Source organism: Hemitrygon akajei, chromosome 11 (assembly GCF_048418815.1).
Source record: "Hemitrygon akajei chromosome 11, sHemAka1.3, whole genome shotgun sequence".
NCBI classification, from domain to species: domain Eukaryota; kingdom Metazoa; phylum Chordata; class Chondrichthyes; order Myliobatiformes; family Dasyatidae; genus Hemitrygon; species Hemitrygon akajei.
The window spans coordinates 18,524,830-18,539,903 of record NC_133134.1 but is presented as its reverse complement, the minus strand read 5'-3'; the positions used below and the strand labels follow the sequence as shown (position 1 = coordinate 18,539,903).

At 39.6% G+C, this 15,074-nt stretch overlaps 1 protein-coding gene across 2 annotated transcripts in view; it reads right to left on the bottom strand.

Moving 5' to 3' along the window:
* Nucleotides 1-15,074, bottom strand: part of txndc11 (thioredoxin domain containing 11) — a 76,281-nt gene that overhangs the window by 10,021 nt on the left and 51,186 nt on the right. For both annotated transcript variants that reach the window (XM_073060315.1, XM_073060316.1), the window contains exons 9-10: nucleotides 13,034-13,179; nucleotides 652-764 (exon numbers count right to left, since the gene is read on the bottom strand). In XM_073060315.1, coding sequence (XP_072916416.1) covers nucleotides 652-764; nucleotides 13,034-13,179 — 259 coding nt within the window. The remainder of the gene's footprint in view (nucleotides 1-651; nucleotides 765-13,033; nucleotides 13,180-15,074) is intronic.

Below are 15,074 nucleotides of genomic sequence, written 5' to 3'. Positions count from 1 at the left end.
TACTCGGTTTCCTCTCACAGTCCGAAGATGTACCAGGTAGGTTAACTGGTCATTGTAAATTGTCTCATGATTAGGTTAGGTTAACTGGGATTGCTGGGGTAATGTGGCTCAAAGCGATTTTATTATTATTTTGATTCAACACACTGTGAGGGAAAGGGAAGCAAGCTGGGCCTGTGCTGTGTAGTTTAGGAAAATTAGATTACCTCTGTGAAACATACGACGACTCTGGGGCTTGCACAGGTTTCTTGAGTGGGTAATTTAGAAGTAAGAGGCATAGTCTCAAATTAAGAGCACACTTTCATGAATGAGCATATTGGAATTTGTCCTCCGAGGGTTGTGAATCTTTGGAATTCCCTACCGCAGAAATGTACAGAAGTAGGATCATTAAATATATTCAAGTTTGATTGGTGTGAAGTCAAAAGGTTAGTGGGATCAAGAGGAATGGAAAGCCAAGGCAATGATCTGTGCAGAGGTGTAGCAGGCTTGAGGATATACTTCTGGTCCTATGTACTGAAAGAAGAAAAATGAGTTTGGAGAAGTTGCGCAAAGTTTCAGGCTAGGGTTGGGGGGGGGAAGGAGAGGAAGAAAAATAAAAAATGAACAGGCAACAAAAAAAAAAGCAGCTTCAAAACAAATGGAGTTATTTCTTACCTGGCTGTTACAACTCCATCATTGGCATGGAAGAGACGAGCCACCTGAATGAAGATATGATTGAGAACAGTGCAAAATCCACACCACTGAGTGTAGTAGAGTAGCAAGACATTCTGTAAGAAAAAAGACAAGTCAGCATTATTGAATATTTACATTAAATATAGCAATGTATATTATTTAATGTACTAAATAAGGAAACAAAGGAAATAAGTGAAGATGTTAGGATCGGTGGCATTCACATTCTTTTACACACATTTACAAATTTGTTCTCCATAAACATTTTATTAGGAACATAAAATAGAACGTCATTGTATTTTGTGATTTTTATGTAGACACATGATACCTATTAAATCTAGTTGCTTACAGTAATAACATGTTTGCAGTTGTTGAAATAACAACTTTGGAAAGAAGTTATAAATATAACTATACTTAATAGTCTTTTCAGACTTTTAATGTCAAAGCAAAAGTTTTCCAGTAATATTTTTATTTTCAAATACTTCTCAGAACCTAAAAGAAAAACATCCCTGAAAAGACTAGTGTAATATGAAATTAGTTCAAAAGTGAAGGGTTGCTGGCTCAGGTAGCGTGTGCAGAGTCTGTACATGACTGTTATGGTCATAGTCAGGGCAATGCAGCACGAATACAGGCCATTTGGCCCAAACGCTTGTGAGCAAGTCCTTCAAGTTCAAAGGACATTTATTATCAAGGTATATATACATTATAAAACAATGGGATTTGTCTCCTTACAGGCAGCCACAAAGCAAATTAACTCCAAAAGAACCATTAAATAAAAAGACCAGAACACCCAATGCGCAGAGAGAGAGAAAAAAAACAAATCATGCAAACAAAAGTGAGCAAATAGCTTCAGAACTTAAGTTTTACGAACAACATGAAGCCAGTCATCTCTGCAGCTGGAACAGGCCACAGCTTCAGTTCATCGCAGAGCTGAGTAAACGTTGCAAGTCCACAAGTGCAAAACCAGTCATCACTGCAACCAGAGGCCACAGCCTCAGTTCAACTAACACTGTGGGGCAGCAAGAAGAACCGGGTAGAAACAGCCATCACCTCCAGTCCTGACACTATGACCTTTTCAATCTGGCCCAGCACTTAACTCCAACTAAGGATTGGGTTTTTCTTCACTCTTGGACCACTCTGGGATCTGGACCCCAGACTCCACCGCCACGATTTGGCTTTTCCACTTCAGCCCGTCACTTAAATCGATCAGATATCAGGACTTTTTCCGCTCTCGGGGATGTCTCAACTCTGCCTCCTCTCACCTCTCCATTGTTAACAGTGATCATTATTAATAAGGTATTTGGTAGCTTCCTTTGTTTCGCTTTTTGCCGCCTGTACGTAATCATGGGCATCACCAGTGCCATCATAAATCAGAATTCATATCTCGCAGAAAGAAAAATCTTGGTATTTAAGTGGTCTGAAGAGTCTCCTTAAATAATTCAAGAGAAAATTCCCAGCTGTCTGCTTTCAGCCAGATTGGTTAGCCTTGATTTGCCTTTTCTAGGAATTACAAAATGTCATGAAATTTTATTGCTGCTTTCATGGCGCCAAACATCCCAGGCTTTTTCACAAAGCCGAACCAAATAAAATCTAATTACCGTAGATTTCGCACTACAGAGCGCACCTGATTAAAAGCCGCTGGCTCTAATTTTAGAAAGAAAATCAATTTTGTACTTGTACAAGCCGCACCGGATTTTAGGCCGCACCGGATTTTCGGCCGCAGGTGTCCCACGTTGTAATATGAGATATTTACACAGAAAGATATTACACGTGAGGATTTTTTAACTTTTAATTAAATCCATATGGTAACATAAACAAATACATATTGCAAATGCTTTTTTTCGAACCGTGCCTGTAACGTGGCTACTTTTAAATATACGTTGCGTATACTTTTTTACTGAACAACATTCCAATATCTCCTAACGACTGGTAAAAAATATATATACTGCAGCCTACCAGGAAAAGTTATTGATCGCCTTTAACTTAAAAGCAGCGTTCGCTCAGATCTAATGCCGCTCGCGTAATGCGCTCGCCCCCCTCCTTCCCGTTTATCGCAAACCGGTATTTTTCCCACAAGACGCGGCGAAACCGGGTGTGACGTCATAGCATCCCGCGATGTAGTACAGAAAACAAATATAGTTAAAACACTTCTAACTTTAACTAGAAAATGAATTACTAAGCGAAAATATTATAAACTAAATAACTGCCATAAAGGCAGCACAATGCTTTTCTTCGAGTGTTTTCCATGTTGATGAGGGTGAGTACAAATGACTGATTTACAATAATTTAATTGTGAAAGTGCGCTTGATTTATCGTACAATTTCATTGGACCTCTGTGAACTACTCATCAATTTTATTGGTCTACTGTTACGAGGCAAAATGTTTTTGGCAGCATGAAAAAAAATCATGCATTAGCCGCACCGTAGTAAAGGCCAGAGTGTTCAAAGCTGTTCAAAATGTGGGAAAAAAGTAGCGGCTTATAATCCAACATCTACGGTATATACTGTTTAAGGATTTTGCTCATCTCTGGCTAGAACTGGAAAACCACTGTCAACATATTTTCAATGGAAAAGGTCATCTTTGACTTTCCAACCCATGTATTCAATTGCACCATCAGAGACAAAAATGGAGGTCACATACTGATGTACATGACCACGTGTTCTGCTTCTGTGTTCACTAATCCAGCGCCGATGAAACATACTGAGCTGTACATTGAACCCTATTCTTTTGAATGAGGTCATCAATGTTAACTAAAAAGTTCAAGTAATGGTTTATTTTCTTTTAATATTTTTAATTAACTTAAATCTCTAGTTGCAAGATATTTTTAAACCTACTTTTACATCTCTCCAATTACCACTGAAGTGCAAAAGCAGTTAAATGGGTCTCTGACAGTAGCGAGCTGTCAAAGGTCTTCGGGGTATTCTTAGGATCTGCCACCAATATCTAACCAACAATCAAGGCCTGATTTACTTTACAGGATGGCCCTAGCACCCAGGTCTGTCAATCTCCTGTAGCTGCAGAAGGCACCAAGGTACAATAAGCAGCACTAGCAAGTCACTTGGAGAAAGCAGTAGCATCTTCCTTGCTTAGCAACAATAAACGTTGTATACAGGGAATAGGCAGAAATTGAGAGAAAGCACATTAGTATACTGTTAAAGATTCACTTTATAAGATTTTCATTTACGTCAGTCAAACGACAGAACCATGCACCTCAACCTTTGTTAAAAAAAATTCTTTTGACAAGTTGATGCTTTTCAGTGTTGCAGTTTTAAAACATTTCCTTTCAATGAAACACATGTTTTGTAACTCCAAACCAACACTAATTGAAAGCAAAAAAGACAGGAGTCTAAGATGATGTGTCTTAGCTTCATTTTTACTTTAGCAATACCCTCACGTATGATGTGGTGGCATAATGGCATATGATATTTACATACTTCTACACATAATCTCCAACTACCATACTACCAACAATTACAGCAGATGCTGAAGGTTTATAATACATGTCCACGGGCAAATTGTATGAGGTGGAAAAAGGGATTAGGTTTTGCAGGCAAAGTTGAGTAAGAAAGATTAAAAAGATCACAAAAAGGTAGCAATCTCCAGAATAATTCTAGTGTCATGTCTTAGTGAGTACTAAAATAGGAAAATGAACATATTTCTGGAGAAAAAACAAATGAAAGAGGGCTTTAGATTCCTTAGGAAGAGGAGATGTATATAATTGAGATGTGACCTTTGAGCCTGATGAACTGCACCTGCAGAGGAGTGACTCACAGAACAGGCCCTTCAGCCCACAATGTTGGGCCGAACTGACTAAATTAGTAATCCAATAGCCTACTAAACTAGTCCCTTCTGCCTACACAATATCCACATCCTTCCATTTTCCTCACATTCATGTGCCTAACTAAACACCTCTTAAAAATCCCTAATGTAGCTGCCTCTACCGCCACCCCAGACAGTACATTCCAGGAACCCATTCTGTAAATATTTTTTTAAAAAAAGCTTGCCCCTCACATCACCTTTGAAATTACCACTCTCATCCTAAATGCTTCCCTCTAGTATTAGACATTTCAAACCTGGGGGGGAGAATACTGTCTACTCTATGGCTCTCGTAATCTTACAAACATTTATCAGATCCTCCCTCATCCTCTGTTACTCCACAGAAAACAACAAGTTTTTCTAACCTCTCATTATAGCACATGCTCTCTAATCCAGACACACCCTCCAAAGCCTCAACATCCTTCCGATAATGGGTTTCTCCAGAGGTGGTCTGACTGGCATTTTATAAAACTGCAACAAACATCCTCAAACATCCTGTGGGAGAGTTTGTTATTGATGATGGGGACAGCTTGAACAGTCAGAAGGTAGGGATTTAGGTGTTGGGGTGTTTGAAAAGGCTATAGCGCAAAAAAATTATGGGTAACAATCACCAGAATGTTTCAGGAAGGGTCAGAACATACATGAACACAAGTCAATCAGCAAAAAAGATACAGAAACGATTAAGTTAAAAGCAAACAATTGGGAAAGACAGGTCACAATGGATTAGCTTGGCATAAGGATTTCAAATGGGGCAAGGGAAAAATAAATTAAGTAACAAAATTTGATTTGTCAAGTACTTTAAATCTGCAAAGTACAGGGAATAAGAGGTTACCTTACAGCAAACAGTTGCATGGGAATATGATATACTGGCATAGATAAAGTGAATGCACATGTTCTTGTTTCCAGGGAAAAGGAACCACAGTCAGAGGGCACAAGTTTAAAGCAAGAGAAGAAAGATTTACAAGGGACTCAAAGGGCAAGTTCATGCAGAGGATGATGTGTATATGGAATGAGTTACTAGAGAAAATGGCTGAGGTGCAGTAATATATTTAAATATTTGTACAAGTACATGATTGGCGAGGTTAAGATGGATATGGGCCAAATGAAACCAGCTGAGATGAACACCTTGGTTGGCATGGACAAGCCTGGGGATACATTCCTGGACAAATGTGCTCGGAAAGGAAAGGAAGGGTAGAAGTATGATGCAAGAGTATATCACAACGCTGGCAAAAAAATTAAAAGTAGAATTTGTTTAGTTATAACTATGTATTAGAGGGAACATTACATTGCTGGGTCTAGTTTCTCAAGAACTAGAGAAGGAAATATGCAGAGGAATTTTCATTTAAGTACAAAAGCTACAGAGCAGTTGTAGACATGATGAAAAGTCTTGGCCCAAAATGTCAACTGTCTATTCTTTTCCATAGATGCTGCCTGGCCTGCTAAGTTCCTCCAGCATTTTATGTGTGTTGCTCCTGAAGTTGTAGAAGGAGATTTTAATTATCCCAATATAATAATAGGTTTCTAAAGGTCAGAGAAAACTGAATATCTGAGGTGCCCAGAACTAATTTTCTACAACAATGTTTCAAGTCCAATGTAGAAAATAGAATTGCTGATTATGATTAAGGAACTTGATAAATCTCTGGCTTCAATTTAAATCAAAAGTAGTAACATACATTAAAGATTGTTTAAGGTCAGTTCCAGTACACAAGTGTAAAGGAGAATGAAATAATTGTTACTCTGGATCCAATGCAACACAATAAGAAAGAGAACACAATACTAAAAAACACAATAAATATAAATACATAAGATAGCTATATACATAGATTGATTGTATGTTCGTAAAGTAGTGGTGGTGAGGGGTGTGGAGGGCTGGGTTAGTGGGTGGAGGCGCTGATCAGCCTTACTGCTGGGTGGTCCTTTTTCCCATTAAACTATTTAATATAAAATTTGCAATATCCCAAAACAAGCCTCTTCGTGGAATTACATTAAATTTTAAGCATCACACAACCACTGTTCCCACTAAGCTGCACATGTGCGCAACCGCACAGTGACTGAAATGCTCCCGTGCACATAGTCTTTGTTGCCACACAACTGGAATTTTCTCTTATATAATGTTTCATTAAAGTGCTGCACAGTTTTCAGCACGTAAAAATTTCCTGCACAGAGCAATGATTGGTCTGCGCAGCTGTTAAAATTTTTTTTTAGGCGGGAACGTTGCATATAACAATAATTACACATTGACAATAGCAGGATTATTGTTTTAAGGCCCTGAAGGAAACAAAGTCAATCTGAGAATGACGCACACAAAATGCTGGTGGATCTCAGCAAGTTGGGCAGCATCTATGGAAGTGAACAAACACCAGAATAAGATTTCACCTATCACCTTCTATATTGTATTCCATCTCCTCTCTCTTCCCCCCCCCCCCCCCCCCCATTCTATTCTGGCATCTTTCCTCTTCTTCTCCAGTCCTGTTGAAGGGTCTCGGACCAAAACATCAATTGTTTATTCACTTCCATAGATGATGGGAGGGGAATAAACAGTGGATATTTTGGGCTGTACCCTTCATCAGGAAGTGTGTCTCTGGCATCCAAAAAGTATCGTGTTTACAATCTGAGAATGCACATTTATATTCTGAGAAGCATGCTACCAGATCCAAGATTAAACTATGGGTCCATTCCAGCACCATTTTATGCATCCATTTGATATGCAGTGGGTTTAAAATGTGTGAACATTATTCTTTCTCATAATTAATTTCCACCAAAACAATAGCATACAATGAAAGACTTATTGAAAAGTGGGAATTACTCGAGATGTACAGTAAAATTAGAAAAGAGGCGACCACTAAATAACAGCTTACACATATTGTGTACAGACAGCCACTGCATTACTGCAATTTAGGCAACGGAAATTCATTATTACACAATTCACAAATCCCTACCTAAAAGTTTCAGACTTGGAATAAAATTCACTCTTAAAAGAACTTGTATGAAAAAAGCATTTCAACTTGATGAACATTCAGTGGCCACTTTGTTAGATACATCTGCCCATTAATGCAAATATCTAATCAGCCAATCATGTAGCAGCACTGAATGCATAAAAGCATGCAAACAAGAGATTCAGTCTTGTTCAGACCAAATATCAGAATGGGGAAGTAATGTGACCTTGGTGACTTTGACCATGGAATGATTGCTAGCGCCATACTAGTATCGCTGAAACCGCTGATCTCCTGGGATTTTCAGACACAAGTTGTTGGAGTTTACAGAAAATGGTGCAAAAACAAAAAAAACATCCATGAGCAGCAGTTCTGCAGGCAAAACGCCGTGTTAATCTGGTCAGAGGAGAAGACCCAGAGTGCTTCAAGCTGACAGAAAAGCAACAATAACTCAAATAACCATGCATTACAACACTGGTGTGCAGAAGAGAAGAGCATCTCTGAACACACATCAAACCTTGAAGTGGATGGGCCATAGCAGCGAAACACTACACAGGGTTCCACTCCTCTGGCAACCTTATTAGGTACAGGAGTGTACCCAAATAAAAGTGGTTATTGAGTGTATGAGCATGACTTTGGAGTTACTGAAAAAAAAAAATCACAAAATGGACCATTTAACAGAAACAAAATTTCCTCTACATATCGGAGGTCATCTTCAATTGCATTTAACCATTTCCCCAACATGATTAATTTTTTTGCATCTCAATTGTTTCTAGTCACATGCAGTATTTCTGGGGCTGAGTTTTCATAATTATTGAATTGACTGCTCCACTTCTATAATACAGTCTTATAGCTAGGCTAGATTTTTTTTTAAAAAGTGCAACCAATTAAGCGCTAAATAATTTTTCACTACACACTTAATTACCTTGGCATCAACAACTGATTATATCGTAAAGATGGACCTGGTAGGATGATATTTCAAAGGGTATAAAAACAATTTAACTCAGAACTTTAGGATGGCAGAACAAGAGGGGCGAAGGTACAGAGTTCACTACAAGGAAAAAAATTGTAAGAGGCCTGTAAGCCAGGATAAAAGCTTTAAGAGAAGTTTTGATATTTCATCTACTTCCCATTCCAATCCTTTTAAGTGCCAGACTAAACCAGATTCCATTTACTGTAAACACTTTGCCATCCAGATATATCAACTACTAATCCGCTGGAAGAGGACACGTGCCAGAAAGGGTGTCAATGAGTCAGAGAGCAGGAAGAGAGCCTAGTGACACAGCGCCATGCCAACACTTCCTTCAACGCCAGCAAAACGAAAGAGCTGAATTCACACTGCTGAGGTCAAGAGGCTTGAGGGCTTTAAGTTCCTCAGAGTGAAGATCCCTAATAGCCTGCCCTGGTCCATTCACGTTGACACCAAGGCCAAGAAAGTTCACCAACACCTCCGTTTCCTCGGGAGGCTGAAGAAATTTAGCATGCCCCCTTCGCCCCTCACTGTGGTACAATCAACGTACCACAGGAAGCAACCTATGCAGATACAGGTGTGCCCCGCTTTACAAAAGTTTGCTTTACCCCACTTCGCTTTTATGAAAGACCGACATTAGTACCTGTTTTCGCTAACAGAAAGAAATCTGAAGAGGATTTTCGCTTTTACGAAAAAAGGCACCCGCTTTAAAACTGTGTTTACCCCAAGAAAGACTACCATGACCGTGAAGCTTTGTGCAGGCAGGTGTGTGCGGATGCGTGTACATGCCAATTTTTTCTACAAATCGGTTTTGGCTTAATCTTCCCGATTCTGATAAGTGAAACTACGCTATACATACATTATTTCCACTTTATATAAGCTGTGTATTTATTATATCATTCCTGCTTTTACTATATGTTAGTGTTATTTTAGGTTTTATGTGTTATTTGGTTTGATTTGGTAGGTTATTTTTTGGGTCTGGGAATGCTCAAAAATTTTTCCCATATAAATTACTGGTAATTGCTTCTTCACTTTACACCATTTCAGCTTACGAAGGGTTTTATATTAACGCTCTACTTTCGGATAGCAGGGGGAGCCTGTATATCATGACTTGGTATGGCAACTGCTCTGCCCATGACAAGAAACTGCAGAGAGTTGTGGACACAGCTCAGCCCATTACAGGAACCAGCCTCCATTGCATGGTCTCTGATTATGCTGGCTGAATTACTGAAGCAGTGAGGTATAGACAAACACTCCACCCATCCCAGACGACCTCTGTTCTCCTCCCTCTGATCAGACATACAAAAGCCTGAAAGCACAATACACCAGGCTCAAGTACAGCTTTCAAATCAATGTTTAAAGATCACAAGCAAAATCAGGTTTAATATCACTGGCATATGTCATGAAATTTGTTGTTTTGCGGCAGCAGTACATTGCAATACACAATAAAAACTAATAAAAGTTAAATAAATAAGTGAAAAGAGGAAAAATAAAGAGTGATGTAGTGTTTGTGGGTTCATGGCCCACTCAGAAATCTGATGGCAGAGGAGAAGAAGCTGTTCCTGAAATGTTGAGTGTGTGTCTTCAGGTCATGTACCACCTCCTTGATGGTAACAAGAAGAAAGCATGCCCTGGGTCATGGAGGTCCTTAATAATGGATACTGCCTTTTAAAGGTTTCCTGGATGCTGAGGAGGCTGTGTTTACAACTTTCTGCAACTTATTCTGATCTTGCCCAGTGGCTCCTCCATACAAACTGAGAGATGCATTCAGTTAGATTGCTCTCCACAGTACATCTGTAAAAATCTGCGAGTGTCTCTGGTGACCTATCAATTCTCCTCAAACTCCTAATAAAATATATAGCCATTATCATGCCTTCTTAGGCATTTGAGCTGTGCCTAGCCACACAGCCGTGGGTGTACAGAGAGTAGAGCAGTGTGCACATTCCAGAGGTGTACCAGTGTCACATATCAGCACGGAGGAAATGTTATTTCCAATTCACACAGCCTGTGGTCTCCTGGTGAGGAAGTAAAGGATCCAGTTGCAAAGGGAGATACAGAGGACCAGATTTTGTAGGTTACAGGTTAGAACTGGGGTATGATTGTGTTGAACACAGAGCTGTAATCAATAAACAGTAAGCTGACGTAGGTATTACTATTGTCCAAGTGATTTGAAGCTGAATAGAGAGCCAGTGAGAATGCATTCACTGTAGACTTCTTGTGGCAAATTGTAGTGAGCCCAGGTCCTTACCTAGGCAGGAGTTGAATCTAGCCATGACCAACTTCTCAAAGCACTTCACCACAGTAGACTTAAGTGCCACTGGCCGACAGTTACTGAGACAGCTCATCCTACTCTTCTTGGGCACTATGACTTTCGTTCTTTTGAAGCAAGTGGGAATCTCCAATTGAAGATGTCTTTGAACATTCCCACCAGTTGGTTGACATAGGTTTTCAGATCCCTACCAAATACACCATCAGGGTCTGACACTGTGCGAAGGTTCACCCTCTTGAAACATGTTCTGATGTCAGCCTCCGAGACAGAAATCAAAGTCACCGATGCTGCAGGAATTCACAGAGGTATAGTTATATTTTCCATTTCAAAGGTCCATCAAAAGCGCTGAGCTCATCTGGGAGTGAAACATCGTAGCCATTATGTTAGGTTTTGCTTTATAGGAAGTAATGGCCTGCAACCCCACCCAGAGCTGAGGTGCATCCGATACAGTCCCCAACCTCAATCTGAATTGTTTAATTGCTCTTAAAATGACAATGGTTCCCTAATACAGCAAGATGGACTTAGTCTCAAACTACCTCGTTATGATCTTGTACCTTATTGTCTGCCTGCACTGCACTCTCTCTGTAACTGCAACACTCCATTCTGCACCCTTATTTCTTTTTAAAACTTGTACTACCTCCATGCACTGTTGCAATGAATTGATTTGTATGAATGGTATGCAAGTCAAGCTCTTCACTGTACTTCAGTACATTTTTATAGAGATACAGCGTGGAGAAGGCCCTTCGAGCCACGTCTCCCAGCAATCCCCCAATTTAATCACGGGACAATTTACAATGATCAATTAACCTACCAACCAGCAAGTCTTTGGACTGCGGGAGGAAACCAGAACATCTGGAGTAAACCCACACGGTCATAGGGAGAAACGTGCTATCTCCCACAGGGTCGCCTGTACTGTAAAGCATGCTAACCATACCACCCTAACATGTGACAATAATAAATCTTTTATCTTAAAGGAGAACTGTCCTGCAAATAAAAAATACTAAATCTTAGAAGCATTACTACACATTCATAAATCAACAAGATATTTAGTGGATCTGGAAGTTGAATTGTTTAAAATACTGAGAAGTTCCACATCAACTTGTAGAACATCTACACAAATGTTGCTTATTTACCCAATATACTGAAAACTACTGCACGTTATTAATTCTAGAGTACAATCCCAATACCAATTTCCAAAGGCAAGCAAGATAAATTGCGATCAATAACCGTCATTCCATGAATTGACGATAAAGCATTTGATATTATTAACATCTTATTTTTGTTCTTATTTATCTCACATGTGAAGGCAATTACTTAAGGCAAACACACATCTCTTGACTACCAAATGAGAAATCCTGCATCAGTCTTCAAGAAATGTTTGCAAATTTTACCAAGGCTGTTTCACAGCTGCCTTTTAACAACCGCCCAGGAGATTAGAGGTTGCAGTGACTGCACTAACAAAATTGCTTAAGGCATGAAGCTCAAACGTGATGACAGTTTCTTGAAACCACTAGCCACAACAGCAGCTATGTGCAAGCAAGATCAGCTAGGATACAAAAATGTTTGTCAACACTTTTTGGAACTTTTAAGGTAGGAAATTGTAAAATCAAGAAGGCCTACTTGAAATGGAAGCACTTGAATAGGAAAAAGAAAGCTGGGGTTCATGCTCCCATTAGGCTGTGGTGATCACTCTGACTCACTAGTTTGTGCAGAGATAGAGATATCCAAGAGCTAGCTATTTTTATATATTTTATATAATTGGGAATGACACTAGGAAGTACATCATCTTTCAAACTTCTCAATGTGCAGACTTTAAGCAGAATGTAAACTGGACTCCAAAGCCTTGGCTACTCCCACAACAAAGCACTAAGCTTAATGTATGCATCAAGAAATAAACAGAAGTTTGGCAATAGCTGTTGTTCCATCTTCTAAAGGAGGAAATATCATTTTAAAAGGAGCTACAAGAATACTTCAGTTGATGGGCTTTGTCAAAATGCAAGGTTTCCTTCAACTTTTACAATATTGTACTCTGCTTCAGCCAAGTTTGTTTGAGCTTGGACCACTAAGGAAAGTAGTTGGTTGTACAAAACCAAATGTGAATTCCATTGCAACACACACACACACAAAACTGAAGGACCGCAGCAGGTCAGGCAGCATCTATGGAGGAAAACGAACAGGGCTGAGAGCCTTGCACCAGGATAACAAACTAGCTATTTGCATTATTTTACAAGAAAATAGGAAATGCTTGAAGGAAATGCATAATAATTTAAACTTTACATCACAGTAATTGGAAAATACAATGGCATTTTTAACAAGACAAATGGTTTTCGCCATAAACATCAATGTTTAGATAAGTAATGACAGAAATAAGAGGTTCACCTTTTCGACATCCAGTACAATATTGTCGAATGTCTCAGTTGTTACTTCAGCTATTAAATATTCTTCCTGAGCTTTAGATTTGGTTCCAGCAATAAGATGCCGATGTAATGGACTGTATGCCCTGCTGTAATTTTTTATAATGCTTTCTGCAACACAAAAATGGTATTCAAGTAAAAATTGAATATTTCTGACTGCATGTTATTAACACAAATTTTTAATACCATCAGTTGTGATAAAAAAAACTATCTCACGTTCTTCAACCTAATTACCAGCACTAGTAATGTTTTTATTTCAGATTTCCAGCATCTGCCGTATTTTGATTTGTAGAATTCCATTGGCCTGACAAGGGGTTTAGATGGGGTGGAGCTTATTAGGTGTTTAGGAAGGTTTCCTGACAGAATATGTGAATAAGCCTACAAGAGGAAAGGCTGTAGTTGATCTGGTATTCGGAAATGAACCTGGTCAGGTCTCTCAGTGGGAGAGCATTTTGGAGATAGTGATCACAATTCTATCTCCTTTACCATAGCATTGGAGAGGGATAGGAACAGACAAGTTAGGAAAGCATTTAATTGGAGAAAGAGGAAATATGAAGCTATCAGGCAGGAACTTGGAAGCATAAATTGGGAGCAGATGTTCTCAGGCAAATGTACAGCAGAAATATGGCAAACGTTCAAGGGATATTTGAATGGTGATCTGCATAGGTACATTCCAATGAGACAGGGAAAAGGATGGTAGGGTACAAGAACCATGGTGTACAAAGGCTGTTGAAAATCTACTCAAGAAGAAAAGCTTACGAAAGCTTCAAAAAAACTAGGTAATGATAGATATCTAGAAGATAAGGCTAGCAGGAAGGAGCTAAAGAATGAAATTAGGAGAGCCAGAAGGGGCCATGAGAAGGCCTTGGTGAATAGGATTAAGGAAAACCCCAAGGCATTCTACAAGTATGTGAAGAGCAAGAGGATAGGACATGAAAGAATAGGACCAATCAAGTGTGACAGTGGAAAAGTGTGTATGGAACTGGAGGAGATAAAGGTACTTAATGAAGACTTTGCTTCAGTATTCACTACGGAATAGGATCTTGGTGATTATAGGGATGACTTACAGCGTATTGAAAAGCTTGAGCATATAGACATTAAGAAAGAGGATGTGCTGGAACTCTTGGGAAGCATCAAGTTGGATAAGTCTCTGGGACCTGACTAGATGTATGCCAGGCTACTGTGGGAGGCGAGGGAGGTGATTGCTGAGCCACTGGTGATGATCTTTGCATCATCAATGGGGACAGGAGAGGTTCTGGAGCATTCGAGGTTTGCAGATGTTGTTCCCTTATTCAAGAAAGGAAATAGAGATAGCCCAGGAAATTATAGACCGGTGAGTCTTACTTCAGTGGTTGGTAAGTTGATGGAAAAGATCCCAAGAGGCAGGATTTATGAACATTTGGAGAGACATAATATGATTAGGAATAGTCAGCATGGCTTTGTCAAAGGAAAGTCATGCCTTACGAGTCGAATTGAATTTTTTTGAGGATGTGACTAAACACATTGATGGAGGTAGAACAGTAGATGCAGTGTATATGGATTTCAGCAAGGCATTTGATAAGGTACCCCATGCAAAGCTTATTGAGAAAGTAAGGAGGCATACGATCCAAGGGGACCTTGCTTTGTGGATCTAGAATTGGCTTGCCCACAGAAGGTAAAGGGTGGTTGTAGACAGGTCATATTCTGCATGGAGGTTGGTGACCACTGGTGTGTCTCAGGGATCTGTTCTGGGACCCCTTCGCTTCATGATTGTTATAAATGACCTGGATGAGGAAATGGAGGGATGGGTTAGTAAATATGCTGATGACACAAAGGTGGGGGGTGTTGTGGATAGTGTGGAGGGCTGTCAGAGGTTCCAGCGGGACATCGATAGGACGCAAAACTGGGCTGAGAAGTGGTAATTGGAGTTCAACTCAAATAAGTGTGAAGTGGTTCATTTTGGTAGGTCAAGTATGATGGCAGATTATAGTATTAATTCTAAGACTCTTGGCAGTGTGGAGGATCAG